The sequence below is a fragment of the Gopherus evgoodei genome, chromosome 1, assembly GCF_007399415.2.
Source record: "Gopherus evgoodei ecotype Sinaloan lineage chromosome 1, rGopEvg1_v1.p, whole genome shotgun sequence".
In the NCBI taxonomy this organism is placed as follows: domain Eukaryota; kingdom Metazoa; phylum Chordata; order Testudines; family Testudinidae; genus Gopherus; species Gopherus evgoodei.
In genome coordinates this window covers 353647423-353663313 of record NC_044322.1, presented here as the reverse complement: position 1 = coordinate 353663313, position 15891 = coordinate 353647423, and the positions used below count along the sequence as shown (strand labels likewise).

At 44.5% G+C, this 15891-nt stretch overlaps 1 protein-coding gene across 1 annotated transcript in view; it reads left to right on the top strand.

The window, feature by feature from the left end:
- The first annotated feature begins 3766 nt into the window (after positions 1 to 3766).
- DHTKD1 (dehydrogenase E1 and transketolase domain containing 1) overlaps positions 3767 to 15891 on the top strand; it is a 42884-nt gene continuing 30759 nt past the window's right edge. Inside the window, exons 1-5 of the mRNA XM_030568629.1 lie at positions 3767 to 3926; positions 6556 to 6711; positions 8257 to 8468; positions 11342 to 11536; positions 11841 to 12110. Of these exons, the coding sequence (XP_030424489.1) occupies positions 3767 to 3926; positions 6556 to 6711; positions 8257 to 8468; positions 11342 to 11536; positions 11841 to 12110 (993 nt within the window). The remainder of the gene's footprint in view (positions 3927 to 6555; positions 6712 to 8256; positions 8469 to 11341; positions 11537 to 11840; positions 12111 to 15891) is intronic.

Below are 15891 nucleotides of genomic sequence, written 5' to 3'. Positions count from 1 at the left end.
GTGTATAAGTAAAAAGTGGAAGTTTCCTTTGCAGGTTAAAAGAAGCCAAGAAGGGAAGAAGGACAAAGAACAGAATGAATTAACTGAAAAAAATAAAATAAAATAGCAAGCTCAGGCTACAGATAAGACACTGACTCCATTCAAGAACACTGCTCACAGTTAAGACTTGGCTAGCAACCAGGAAAAGGAGGGCTTAAATTTGCCCACGCAGCTATGAGATTTGCAAAACATTGCCAGGCACTAATGAAATGTGTTAAGTTTCTTTTCTCACAGGTAAAGAAGGGCTACCCAAAGACCCTAGCAGCCCTGCCACTCCTTGGAACCAGGAGATGGGATTGATGTAAAGGTCCACCGACAAAAGTCTGCCTTGGCTCCATGCTGGAAAGGCCTTTAAGTCCTGATAACTACCAACACCGCCGTGAAGTGCCAAAGACTGACTGCTTGGACCCAAGATTCTCACTGCAAAAAGACCCCTCCACATCAGGAGAATTCTCCTACTGATGATTAGCCTATTTCACCTTCTAGCTCCACTGTGCCTTCTGGACAGTAGGGAAAAAGTACAAGGATGCTGCACCACGACTGTTTTGGGAAAGAAGAAGGAACACTCGCTCCACTGAAATTGCCAAAGTCCAGGAATTCCTGACTAGAAAGGACATTAAGAACTGACCCTGGTAAAGAAACAAAGAATTATACACTGGTGGGAGGACATTTGTGGGACCCATGTTTGGGAATGTGGTATTAATTGGATTTTGGGGTTTATTCTACAGGCTGCGCCCTGTGTTTTGAATAAATCCTTCAGCATATATATCTCTCTCTAATTGGATTTTAAATAACAAGTACCCAAAGAGTTTGTTCTGCTACTAAAAATTTTACCCGTATTGAAACCATTCCAGTGACTAATAATGTATGCTATTAATGGAAATGCCTTTTGACAGTACCTGAGAATAGTTAAATAACAGGTGTATTATAGTACTACACCAAGAAAAGATGGTATTAAATATAACTGAGGCTGGGAAGGCATTGCAGTGGGATCTAGTACCAGACTTGGCCCACTGCCCTTACAGACGCATCAGGAATACCATCTGATCTGTGATCATGGAGACATACTTGGACACTTCCCGGGTGGAAATGTGGCTTCCCAGGGCTGGGTGTGCGCCCTTATAGGGGATAAATGCTGTACTTATGTCCCAGAAAGCGCACTGGATATTAACAAGCACATCCTGTCAGCCAAACAGGCTTTTGAACAGTGGAAGGCCCAGGAAAGGAAACCTACTCTTTCTGATTCCCTCTGGGGCTGGTTACTCAACCTGGGAGAACTAGGGGAAGGTATTGTTCACCTCCTGCTCACTGGTGTGGTGTTGTGTATTGTTACTCTTCTCTTGCTTGCTTGCTGTAAAGCACTCCAGCTCCCTAGAGCTTAATCACATGTTATCCTTTAAATGTGAGAACACTCAGCCAAAAGTTTGTTGAGTATTCTCAAAGGAGGGAGTTGTTGGTGTCACTAAGCATAACCCTACGTAACTTGGGAGGGTGGAAGGCCACAAGAGTATGGAGCCTTCCTGGTTTTAGGCCTCAGCAGACAAGAGTCCCTCCATGTTTGAACTTTAATCGACCTAAAAGGCCAGGTGTAACAGCCGTTATCAGCTGCAACAGTTCTAACTGGTCTAAAGCAGAAATAATGAGGCCTGTGCACCTTTAGCAGAAGGACAAGATAACTTGCAGAAGGAAAACTTACTAACGAGCTGCCACGGCCAAGATTACTTAATGCACCTGCGCTTATGTAATTGCTACAGGGGGAGGAAGGAGGAGGAGGGAGGGGAAACGGAGGATTGCTAGTCAGTGAGAAAAGTTCTCATGGATATAAAGGAACAGACTGCTTGTTTAAGGCGTGCTTGATCTGACTCAATCTCCCTGCACCACTTTGAGATCTCAGATAAACTTGGTTTGCTTCTCCACCCTGGTGTGTTTATTGGCGCGGCACACCAGGCGACGGACCCCCCCCGCTGTTGCTTGGCCTCAGGCAGTTATCTGCCGGCAACAGGAGGAAACCAACTGGAGTAATGATGATTATTATAATCTTACCTTTGCATAATACCTCTCATTGTAATGTATTTTCTTAATTATAATCATTACCATTAAAGTATCTGCAGGATCAAAGCCCAAGGTGAACTGGTTGCAGAGCCAACACATTTCTTAATGATGTTGATACTACATCCTACGTTCTCAACCTATTTCACATTATGGGCCACATATGCAGCTATGTGTTATATGTGCCGTATCCACACAATATATATACTATCTGTGTAGCCCTGAGGATGTCACATGGACCACAGCTGTGGGCTGACGGGGCAACAAATGGCCCACAGGTTGGGAACCACTGTACCACATAATTTTTGCAACAAAAAGAGTATGAGCTGCCATGGTTCAGAGACAGGAGCACAGATATGTGCTCACCTTTTATTAGATAAAAGAATGTGTTTGTAACAGGTCCTGGGAATTCGTTATGGTTCCCAATGGTTCCTTATGGTTCCCAACTGTCCTTTCCTGTTTCAATTTGGGGTAAAGGGAGGCTGCATTAACTTCCTTTACTCTGTTTGCAGCAACGTTCTCTTTCTGATCCCACAGTTTCCGTAACAAAAACTGCTTTTCCCAACAAATTCCTCATCTCCCTAAAGCTGGGGCTGAGGGATTTGGAGTGCTGGGGGCAGTGGGTTGGGGTCTGGGAGGGGGTGAGGGGTGCAGACAGTGGGAAGGAGTTAGGGTACAGGAGGGGGTTCCAAGTTGGGGCAGGAGTTTGGGCTGCAGGAGGTGGTTTGGGGTGCAGGCTCCGTAGTGCTTACGCCAGCATGTCCAGCTCCTAGGCAGAGAGGCCAGGGGGCTCTATGCACTGCCCACACCCACAGGGCACCGCCCCCACAGCTCCCATTGGCCGCAGTTCTCGCCCAATGGGAGCTGCAGAGCCGTTGTTTGGGGCAGGAGCAGCGCACGGAGACTCCCCAGTGCCTAGGAGCCAGACATGCCAGCCGGTGCCAGGAGCTGTGTGGAGCCAGGGCAGGCGGGTAGCCTGCCTTAGCTCCGCTGCGCCGCCGGCTGGACTTTTAGCAGCCCAATCCACCAAAATACTCCTCCACTAACGTCCAACATCCTGGCCTCAAACCAGCCACTATTCTCCAAAATACCTCTCTGTTACTAACCATATGCCTTATACTTAAATACCTCTTCCCCTCAGTAACCCTCTCCCCACAAACCACAAACCATCCACCACCAGCCACCCTTCCCCTAACGACTAAATACCTTCCAACATAGCCCTCCCAAGCACCTCACCTCCATCAAATCACATACCCCCCCAAGCCACATAACCTCCCCAATCTAACGCTTCTCCCCCACACACTTCCCCCAACATCCCCTCCCCCTCAAAACACCCCTCCCTCATCAGATCACATCATCCCACCTACCCTTCCGCAGATCTAACATTTCTCCCTCAAAAGCCCCTCCCCCAAACAACCTTTGATTTATCCCTCCCCCCATCATCAAATCACATCTCCCCCCACAAACCACGCCCCGCCCCCTTCAACCCATTTCCTTCCCCCTCCTCTCAACCATTTAACCCTCCCTCCTTCTATAAATGGCCCCTGCCCCTTTAAATTCCTGCTGGCGTGGGCGGGACTAACCGTTCTTCCGCTCGCCCGCGGGGCGCGCCAAGCCAATCCGTGCTGGGGGCGTCGGCCGCAGCCCCGCCCCCGCCGTGCCAGCCCAGCGGAGCGCGATGGCTGTGGCGGCGAGGAGGCTGGCGCTGGCCGGCCGGGCCTGGCCGCTGCGGCGGCGCTGGTACCACACGGAGCGGGGGGTGTACGGCTACAAGCCCCGCAAGGCGGAGAGCGCGGTCGCCCCGGAGCCAAGCAGGGTCCGCGTGGGCGGCAGAGCAGGTGGGCGAGTCCCTCTGCCCCAGCGCGTGGGGCGCATCCGTCCGCCTGTCCGCCCCTGGCGGGGGGCAGTGCACTGTTCTAGTGGGGCGGCGGCCGGCCGTCCCTCTGTCTGTGCTAGGGTGACCAGACGCCAAATGTGAAAAATGGGGGGGGGAGGGGGAAAAAGCCCCAAATGTCAGGGACTGTCCCTATAAAATCGGGACATCTGGTCACCCTAGTCTGTGCTGGGGTTGATTCACAGCCTCGTCTGTCTGTCCCTGTTGTATTTTGGGGAAGCGCTGTCTGTCAGTCCTGGTTCGGGAGGATGCATCCCTCTCTCCCGGAGTGGTCACTGTGTGTGTTGACTTCCTTCCCCGAGGACAGGGTCTGCCTTTGCCCACCGCCTCCTGAGGAGCTGTTGCTTAGGGTCTGTGAGCACTGCAAAGTGAAGGTGTGATTGTGGCCCAGGGTGAGCATACCCCTGTTAGCTTTAACTTGGGGCTAGCACGGGGAACAACAGTAGTGTAGACGTGGCGCCAGGGGCTTCAGCCTGGAGTAACAACCCAAGTAGCTAGCAACATACCCAGGTTCTCTGGGGGCTTGCATTCTGGAGCACAGTTTAGGTGAGTAAAGATATGCTTGAAAGGTGTGGGTGTAGTGTCCTCCTGCTTATCTGATGCTAGAGCCTTTCTACTCTCCAGGAAAAATTGCCAAGAAAGAGAGAGTGGGGAAGGACTCTGGCAAGGGAGAGGCAGAAGGGAAAGGCATGGGCAGTTCCCTGCAGCTGGAGCCCTTCCCGGTTGCAGGGAATATCTCCAGCAGCTGGGGGAGAAGTGTAGGAAAAGCCCCCCCCCCCCCCCCCCCGGCCTTCCAGTTCCCCACTAGTAGGGTTGCCAACCTCACAGGATTGTCCTGGAATCCTGGGAGTTAAAAATTAATCTCTAATTAAAGATTTATGTCATGTGATGAAACCTCCAGGAATGCATCCAACCAAAAACGGGCAACCCTACTTGTTGTTGGACTCTTTCCATGATGTGGCAAGGAGCCTTTCTGTTCCCAGAGCCTTTGTTTTCCACAGTGAAAGGCTCTGGCATCAAGGAACTGCTAAAGCTTCTCCCTAGTTGTCTCCTTCCCTATTCTCTTTTCCATGGGGAAAGGCTCTGATGGGGGGCTGAGGGAGCTGAGGAGGCTCATCCTTTCCCCTCTGCCTGTCCCCTGCCAGAGACTTTCCAGTAGAAAGCTTTTCCCTGCTGTCTCCCCACTACCAGAGCTCCCCCCCAAAAAAACCCAATTCCATACTTCTCCCACCCGCACCCAACAACCCTACAGCTTAATTCCCAGGCTCCTTCCCTCTCCCTCAGCTCCTCTGTTACTCCTGACTCCCCCAAGCCTTTGCACTGCTTCTGAGGGGTGTGGGAAATATGTCTGAGTAATTCATTTAAACTACAGCACACAGAGTTCTGTATTTATTTGTCTAGTAAGGAATCTCTTGGTCAAAAAAAAATACCCAAATTTTTTCTTTTGTCTGTATTACAAACTTTTATTGGTGACAGGTATTTTGAAACAAATTACGAAAATAATTGAAACTGCAATGATTATATTGTGTTGTTTTGACAATTACAATATGCAGAATTTTAAAATATTGTGTGCAGAATTTTTAATTTTGTGGTGCAGAATTCCCCCAGGAGTTATGCATGGAGTGACAGTGGCATAGAGAATACACTTAAAGTTTGTGGATGATACCAAGCTGGGAGGGTTGCAAGTGCTTGGGAGGATAAGATTAAAATTCAAAATGATTTGGATGAACTGGAGAAATGCTCTGAAGTAAATAGGAAGACATTCAAGAAGGACAAATGCAAAGTACTCCACTTAGGAAGGAAGTGCACACATACAAAATGGGAAATGACTGCCTAGGAAGAAGTACTGCGGAAGGGGATCTGGGGGTCATAGTGGACCACAAGCTAAATATCAGTCAACAGTGTAACACTCTTGCAAGAACGAACATCATTCTGGTATATATAAGCAGGAGTGTTTTTGTAAGCAAGACATGAGAAGTAATTCTTCTGCTCTACTCCACATTGATATAGCCTCAATTAGAGTATTGTGTCCAGTTCTGGGCGCCACATTTCAGAAAAGATGTGGAAAAATTGGAGAAAGTCCAGAGAAGAGCAACAAAAATGATTAAAGGCCTAGAAAACTTGACCTATGAGGAAAGATTGAAATGTTTTTGGTCCAGTCTGGAGAAGAGAAGACTGGGGGAGGACATAACAGTTTTCAAGTACATAAAATGTTCTTACAAGGAGAAAGAAGGTAAACTGTTGTCATTAATCTCTGAGAATAGGACAAGAAGCAATGGGTTTAAATTGCAGCAAGGGAAGTTTAGGATAGACATCAGGAAAAACCTCCTAAGAGGTTGTGTAATCTCTGTCATTGGAGGTTTTTAAGGGCAAGTTAGATAGTCACCTGTTAGGGATGGTCTATAATACTTAGTCCTGCCATCAGTGCGGGGGACTGGACTAGATGACCTCTTGAGGTCTCTTCGAGTCCTATGATTGTGTGCAGGCCTGTATTCTGACCACTAAACTGATGCTATTAATAGATTAGCAGTGCATGTGCTAAATTTGTTTTCTGTTTTCCCCTTTATATTTAGCTGATCACGGCCTTGCTCGTTTGGTAACTGCATACTGTGAACATGGCCACAAAGCTGCTAAAATTAACCCTTTGTTTGCTGGCCAAGCTGTGATGGACATGGTACCTGAAATTCGAGTGCTGACAGAAGTGCTTCAGGGACCTTTCAATACCACAGGTAAGTCTGCTTCCTGGTGCACAGCTGACTTGGACCGTGTTTGGAATCTGTCAGACAAAGGAAATGGTTGAGCTTTTTCTTTTTCCTGTAGGATGCAAATGAGGTAATACTTTATCATTAGTATGGCAAACTGTCTTCATGGTTTTTGTTAAGGCTAAGGGATTTTAAGAGGTACGAACAGCTATGGATAGCAAAGAGAAAGTTTTCAGTATCAATCACAGCTAAAGCTGCAGTAACACCTTTAACTGAGGGAGCCGTCTAGTCCTGTTTAGTTCAGAAATAACTCAAAATCCTCAGGCTAATCTACGCTTTTAGTTCCTGCCTATTTTAAAGTCTCTGCAAACATGCAAAAATTTAGGTCCTGGTCAGAAATTTGTGCCTCAGACCACTTCTAACTATATAATCATGGAAATTTAAGATGGAAAAGACTTGGTCATCTATTGCAGTGCAGGATTGTTTCCTGCACCATTTGTTTTTTTCTGGTGCTTTATCTAATCTGCCTTTAAGAGATGCAAACTCTGAAACTTCTACTGGGTCCTTCTGGAGGTTATTCCACAGCATCTCACTTCCTGGTAGATGTTTTCTAATATGCATTCAAAATTATAAATATTCTTAGTACAACACAGGAATTTATTGAAGGGGCCATTGTACGTTGTTCCTGTATTACCTAACAAAAGGCTAGCTGTAATGGAACAGGTGAAAATGAGTGCTCCACCAGCTCTGCTGTTTCTGTTGCTTAGGCATTCAGAATCATATCCACTTCTCACTAATAATTTAGTCATCCATTCAAATGTTCTTATCCTAAATGAATGCCTGTGTGAAAGAGCCGGTTGGTGCATTGCTGTTTAGTGAGGCAGTTCTTGGGGAGAAAAACGTATTTTATCTTATCTGAGTATAAATTCTTCTATTATACCAGTCACTGTGGCAGTTGAGTGCCCATCTTATAACATTTCCTGAAACCTCATAACTCATAGGTAACTCTGTAATTGTTAATGTAGCTTTCAGGTTACATATTAATAGTATACCATGTTCAACTACATTATAAAGCACTACAGTAACAGAGCCACTGTGGTCCAGTGGGTAGGGAACTGGTGTGAAAATTAGAAGACCTGGCTTCTCTTCCTGGCTCTACCACTAACTCATTGTTATCTTGTGTACAGAGAAACTGAATGATCCCTCATTTTCTTCATCTGTGAAGTGGGTATGTTTGTAATGTATTGCACTAGTGCTTTGGGTCCCCAATAATCCATCAGAGTCTCATTGTGCTAGATGCTATACAATACGTAGTAAAAAGACAGCTCTGACCGAAAAAGCTTACAGTGATACATAACATTCTTTGGAAGGTGTTCAGAGACCTCTGAATGAAAAGTGCTATAGATGTCTTAAGTGTTTTTAACACTGTAGTGTTTTTATAAAGATTCTTGAGACCTTTACTTTGAAATGAAGAGTGGAGGGACAGGACACAATTGTTCTTTTCAAATCATTAATCACACTGTTATTGCATGTATCTCCTTTCTTTCTTTTTTTTTTTTTTTGTCATCCCAGGGCTCCTGAACATGGGGAAGGAAGAGGCTTCCTTAGAGGACGTGTTGACTTATCTTGACCACATATATTGTGGACATATTTCTATAGAAACAAGTCAGCTGTCAAGCTTGGAGGAGAGAGAATGGTTTGCTAAAAGGTTTGAGCAATTAAAACAGGAGGCATTTACAACAGAAGAGAGAAAGCATTTGTCTAAAGTGATGCTAGAATCTCAGGTACATTGTATATCTTTATTTATATTACAGTAGTGCCTATGAGCCTCAGTCATCAACCAGGACCCATTGTGTTAGGCACTGTATAGGTCTTACTGGAACCATAGGCATAATTAGCAGTATGAACCAAAAGCTGTGAACCAGAGTAGGCATGGCCTTGGTAGAACACTAGATGTCTGCTAACCAAGGAAGCACATTCCTGACCAGAGAGGATGGTACAAAAACACAGATTTCTCAGGTAACTACATAAACTCGTTCCTTAGAAAAGATACAAGGGCACGCTGACCCTTCATAAAGAAGAGGAGGGGATAACAGGATGATGGATTAGTATGTCTCATTCAAACGAGCAGGTGCAAGTATAAGGGTAACAACATCTGGAGAATAATAAGTAACTTGTTTCCTTTAATGTATAAAAGGGGAAGTCATAGGAGAGGCATCTTTATACTAGTGTAGGGGACAGCATCCTGGTGTGCTGGTTGAACTGGTACCTTGTTGCAGGCATATGTGTGTTTAATGTACCCATAGTTCCTATGGCACACTAGGAACGTGCTTTGTTGACAGTAAACCTGGCCGAGAGCCTTCACCACCAAACCAAGCCTGTGGGCTTTCTTATGAATAACATAGAGGTCTGCTGGATCAATATGCTGCACTGTTTGCTTGGAGCTGACACCAGAGCTCCAGGAACAGCAACACTAGTTGCATTAACAGTGCTGCAGTATCAGCAGCACTAACAAGGCACTACAAATACAAGGGGGAAAAACAACAACCCCTGCCCCCCCAACAGACTCTATACAATAAGCTTACAGTCTAAATATGCATGTGTTTGAGATGGGCAAGACCTGTGTTTTATCTGATGGATGCAATGTAGAAATGAAATCATTCTAGTTGGAGGGAGTTGTTCACATTAAGTACAGCAGCAATTCTTAAAAGAAAACTGCAGTGCTTTACTCTGTTAGTTGCATGGGAAACAGTGAGGTGTTGCTCTCAAGGAGACTTCAGGCACATGTGCTGCTGTCCCAGTGTCTGTTTCCCTTCCAGTTTCACCCTCCCTCTCTGTCACTTGTTCCCCTCATCATCAGCTTCTAGTCAATCTCTCTCAACAGGGAATATTCTGGAAGAAAGCCCTTTATTTAGAGAGGAGGGTAGCTAAATGTGGGCATGATCAGAGTTCCGGTAGTGTTGATCTGACGAAATAGCTGGTTGGATAGCACTGCCAAAGAGTTTGGCAAAGGAGCTCTTGTCTCATTCCCAGTGCATTCTGTAAGGGACAGTGAAAGGCTCCCTCATATGGCCCTGATCAAGTGCATAGGCTGAGTGTTTTGGGGGACTCTAGCCAAATATTTCCATAATGTAAAATTTTGTGCGTTTTTTTCATTTTATTTTTTCTCTTCTTCATATAGTGGCACGAGTGTTTTATATGAAGATGTCCCTGCTTTTGGCTTTTATGTGGCACAAATTTCTCTGTGCAAATGAGTGCTGTGTGCTTCGTTTCCTTCTCTTTTTTTAATGCAGTTGAAAGGCTTATTTCTCTCAATGGCTGTTTCATTAAGGAAATTAGTAATCTAGGGTTTTTTCTGACCTTACTGAAATCAACTGCAAATTTTCCTTTGGCTTCAGTAGTACCAGGATTGCCCTCACAGTCTAAGGAAGATTGTGTAGGAAATGTTGCTCCTGCTGCACTTTTGTGTGTATGTTTTTAAATTCAGGGCTGCTGAGTATTGACTAACTACAAACAAATACCAGCTGGCCAGACTCTGAGGCTGTTGCTCAATTAAATCTTCTCAATTACAGTCTTAGGCCATGTCTACATTATGTTGCTCAGGGTGTGTGTGTGTGTGTGTGTAAATCACTCCCCTCCCCCGAGTGACATAAATTGCACTGGCATAACTGGTAGTGCACACAGCGCTATGTTGGCAAGAGAGCTTCTCCCACTGACATAGCAACCGCCACTTGTTGGGGGTGATTTGATTATGTCTATGGGAGAGCTCCCTCCCATTGGTACAGAGCGGCTACACGTGAGATCATATAGTGACGCAGCTGCATTGGTACAGCTGTGCCACTGTAAGGTCTCTAGTATAGATGTATCTGGGTAAGGAATGGTTTCCCTAGCTTATGTTTGTCAGAGGGTGGAAATGAATGACAGGAGAGAGATCACTTGATCATTGCCACTCCCTCTGGGGCATCTGGCATTGGTCACTGTCGGTAGACAGGATACTGGGCTGGATGGACTTTTGGTCTGACCCAGTATGGTCCTTCTTTTGTTCTTATTTTCAGTCCATAGTTGTAAACACTGCAGGAATTTGTTTACACTTTAAGGTTTCTCCAAAAACTTTGTTGCACAAAATTAGTGAGGGGGGAAAAACTAGACATAGAACTGAGTGTCTTTTCCTCTTCCTTTCCGCCTCAGCAGTACTTGTGCCTGAGCACCTAGGGCCATGTATAATACTAATCAAAATAATATATTGCATATTGGATCAGAGGCTCTTTAAGGGGTTTACAAATGCTAACAAACTTGGTTTCCTAATGCCCCTGTGAAATAAGTAACTTTTTTAGTAACACCATTTTCAGATTGAACAAGTTGACTCTCTGTGCCACCTTCCACATTGTCATGTTCTTCCTACACCTCCTGATGCATGTACGTGTTTTGGGGGGGGCAGGAAGGGGAGGAATGCGTGATCTCACACCCTAACATAAAACTAGGCACTGGCTGATCTCTCATTGTACTAAATTGGGTGTTGGTAGGTGAGAAAGGTCTGCTGAGGCGAGCTGGGATTTTGTTCAGTTTTTATACACTGCGTAGAGTTGTGTAACTGGTGCTTTTATAGGAAGTCCAATATTGTGTTCAATGACTTGTAGTCATACTCTGTTTCTATCAGGAGTTTGACCGCTTTTTGGCCAACAAATTTGCCACAGTGAAACGATACAGTGGTGAAGGAGCAGAGAGCATGATGGGTTTTTTTCATGAATTGCTAAAGATGTGTGTGTACACTGGGGTGACAGACATCATTCTTGGAATGCCTCATCGAGGAAGGCTTAATCTCCTCACTGGGCTGCTTCAGTTTCCACCCGAGGTAAGGGACAGATTGGCTCATTGTTTACTCTGATTTTTGTGTAATAAGTTTATTTGACAAGAAAATATCTCATTGCCAGTGCTTGAGTACAAGTGATAGGTCAATTTATGTGAGCGCGTACTTCTTCCTGCAGATCTCCTTGTGAAAATGCTTAGAGAATTGCAAGAAAAGGGCTTAAATGGCAAGGTCCAAAGGGTTATAGGACTTCACCCAAAGTGTGTGACTTAAAACAAACAAAAACATCTGCAAAATTTGTGACATAAATACAAATGTGCATTGTGTAACTAATCTTACTTCTGTGCAGCTGATGTTCCGTAAAATGCGTGGTTTAAGTGAGTTTCCAGAGAATTCGCCAGCGATTGGGGATGTCCTGTCCCACCTGACATCCTCTGTAGATCTAGACTTTGGTTCACACCGCCCTCTGCATGTCACCATGTTGCCTAATCCATCACATCTAGAAGCAATTAATCCGGTGGCTGTTGGCAAGACACGTGGAAGACAACAGTCTCTTCTTGATGGAGATTACTCACTAGACAGTGCCGCACAACCTGGAGACAAAGTCATCTGCCTACAGGTACTTGGAGAGCTCAGTAACAAATCTTCCCAAATGAGAGTAAAGTTTGTAAATCAGAGGAAAGGTGAAGAGGTAGGTTTATTCACCCTTAGAAAAAGGGAGATCTCCAGATGTCAATGCAGCTGGCATAGTTTTTAAGAATCCCAGTTTTAAGATTTCCAAGCCAACAATCTCTATCTGGATTTTTTCTAGTAGTCTTCCTGCTAGTAAGAACGCTTTGAAAGCTGCACACGTCTATTTTTCCAGCCATTTTGTCATTTTTGCAGTTTAAACTGTCATGCTCACCCATTGTTCCTAATCACGGTGATTAGAGCTTGAAATAGAACCAAGCAGGAACCTTCAGTCTCCCAGCCACTGGAAACATGTCCTTGGAGAAAAATGAACAATAAACATTGCAGGGTGTATTATCCATTGGAGTATGTGGTTGTGGTTAGGGGGGTGTTGCAGCACTGTACTGTCCAAGTAAATCTTTCCTGGCTACCTTCAGAACTGCATCAAAATTGTGAAAAACTCTCAGTTAGTAAAGAGGGTTTTTTTTTTCCTTGCATTCTGTTGATTCCACAACTGAGAACTCAGATCTTAGACTATTTGAAACTAGGATTAAATAAGAAACTGGGGAAGAACAGTTTCATGCCAAGAGAAATTAACATGGAGGATATTAGTGGGGAAATAATGGGAATTAAAGAAATGCCTCAGTTTGCTTCTGGAGAAGGAGATTGATGGACTGTTGGAAAAAACAGGAAAGAGAGGTTAAGATAGTGCAAAAAAGATACTGTTGGGACTGGATGGCCTCATTCATGTTTCCAACAAAAGAGTGCAGTTTTTTGCATTTGTTGAACTTTTTTGTTTTTAAACATGAAACTTACTTGCATTTTATTGTTTGGCAAAAGATGTCTCTGAGCTTACTAGCCCGTTCCTCCCTTGCATTAGCTAGTGATCACTCTGGTGTGAAGTTCGGGTTCCAAATTGAACTGTGTAACACTTCTTTGCACATTCTGCAAAACTGGCAACACTATACAGTGTTCTATTGGATTGATGAAAATTGCACTTTTCCACCTGGAGTTTAGAGAGGATATGGAAAACTGTCTTGTTTGTGGGCCTTTTTGTGATTCCTCTTCTTGTGGAGACAGTGTGGGAAGCGATCTCATAAATGTAAACAGGTGTAACGCTTTCCCCTCCTGCAAAACAGATGTTCAGGGAGCAACCAGGCCCTGTTTGTTTTTTGGTGTTTCCTGTTAAACTAGTATTGGTGTCGAATCTTCTACCCACTTCTGTGCAACACAAGCCAACTCCCATGTGGGGGATTGCTGTCAGGCTTAGTATAGCTTTGTTATATTGATGATTATGTGGTGTGTTTAGTAGGGGTTTGGGTCAGGCACTAAAAATAAAGTGAACATAGGACTACGGTGGTTATTGGTTGGGGACACTCAGCCAGTCAAGAGGGAGAAAATAGGTATAAAGCTCTTCTTCTTTCAGAGTCTTGGTCTTAGAGCCTCACTTCAGACTTTTTGTTGCACAGCTCCCTGCAAGTTATTTCCTCTTCCCAGTGATGAGTGTAGAATGTCTCAAGGCTGGCTTGCTCTAGTTCTCTTTGCTCCTGTACTTTTGGCTAGGGACAATAGTGTTGGCAGCGGGCTCCTTCTCTCTGTTTTATGGCTGGCTATAGATGGTGAAAGGGAAGCAGTACAGCTAAAATGGCAGTGAGACTAACAGTCAACCCAGTTCTCCAAGGTCTCTAATCTTCCTTCACAAAATTTCTGAATGAAGTTCTATATCCCAAGACTGTAAAAGGAGTCCATTTGGGAGCTCAACACCTGTAAGTATCCTCAGTACTTCTCCATCTCTTATGCCTGAGTTACATTTTTTTACCTCGCATTCCTTGACTCCCTCTTTCATTGACACATGGTATTTAAAGTCCATAAATATGGCCGCCTGATATGTATTTCATTCCAATATCATCATAGGACCATTTCTCATGTGTGGGATAAGCCTGGTGACATACCATTAGACGGCTGAGGTAACCTATAATATTCTCTTTGAAATATGATTATAAATGGCAGGGGGAATTTCTGTCCATAGTGCAAGACTATAAAATACAGTTATTGCTAGCATGGTTTCAGCTGTAGTCAGGACAGGTCATAAAGCACCTGGCATGAACCAGTATAGGAAATGAGAACTGGTCTAGATGGGCCACATTTCTGATCTGGTGTGAAAATTTGTTTTGAGTCCATGGTGGGCTTTTAGATATGTATGTATGTATGTATGGCCAAAGACTGGCATGCATCTTCTGGCCATGAATGCAGGGAATTCATCTCTAGTTAAGTTTAGTGATTTTTTTTGTTTTGTTTTGTTAAACCAACTTCTTAAATCAACTTCTATCTTCATCTCTTACTCTCCCAAAATCTCAACACAGTTGCGTTCTAACATCAAGATATTTTGAGAAATTCTGTCCAAACCACAAGTGTGAGGAAAGGAAAAGACTCAGATGTCTGGAGCAGTTTTGAAATAGTTATAAATTTTATAAGAAGGGGGAAGGAAAATGCAGCATAATCTTTTTTCATTCTATAATCAATCCTCTCTGAACTTGCCATCCACTGTAGTGGAAAAGATCAAACTTATGCAAGTTCTTGGGTATGGAATTCTAATCGTGTGCATGACTTTAGTTTTTTAATGATTCCTACTGTCTGGCCAATTGACCTATCTCTCTGTAATCATCGCTCACTGACTGAGACTTAAGAATTTCCCATCTCTTTTCCTCAGTTACTCTTCAGTAACTTCTGAAAGGGATGAAATTAAGGCTCAAACTATTATTGAAGACTGAGCTGATAAATAAGCAGTAGTGGCCTCCTGATCAGGCATTGTCCAGAAACTAGTGACCAGCCAGAGTAGTTGTGGGCCATAAGCAAACCCAACCAAAGGAAATGTCTGACCTGCAGGGCATTGTTTTAAACCTTGGAAATATTCTTAAGTTACAACATCCCTCCCCCTCCCCCGCCCCCCAAAAAAAATTGACTCAAAATTTGCCATTGATACAATAATCTTGACATTTCTCTAACTATTGTGAGCTTGTGGTGTGAGCACAGGTCTGTGAGCCAGACCTGCCCTTGATTTCTCTCTCCTTGAGCAAGGCATCTGTTGTCTGACTTTCAGTGGCACTGCACTCCTGCAGATTCTTTTACTGTGGATTTCTCAGCATCTCTGAAAATCGGGCCATTAGCCTCTCTGTGCCTCAGGTTCCCCTTCCCCAAAGTAGGGGTTGTACCTGTTGTGAAGATTTAGTTAGCTGTGGTGATTTTAATTAGAAGAAGACTTCTATGACAGGCCTTGGGAGGCAGGCCAGTCCTTGCCCACAGACAACCTGCCAACCTGAAGCATATTTTCAGTAGCAACCACACACCGCACCATAGTAACTCTAACTCAGGAACCAATCCATGCAACAAACCTGGATGCCAGCTCTGCCCACATACCTATGCCAGCGACACCATCATAGGACCTAACTAGGTCAGCCACACCATCACCGATTCATTCACCTGCACGTCTACCAATGTAATATATGCCATCATGGGCCAGCAATGCCCCTCTGCTATGTACATCAGCCAAACTGGACAGTCCCTACGTAAAAGGATAAATGGACACAAATCAGATATTAGGAATGACAATGTACAAAAACCTGTAGGAGAACACTTCAGTCTCCGTGGAGACACAATAGCAGATTTAAAGGTAGCCATCCTGCAGTAACAAAAAAACAACTTCAGGACCAGACTTCAAAGAGAAACTGCTG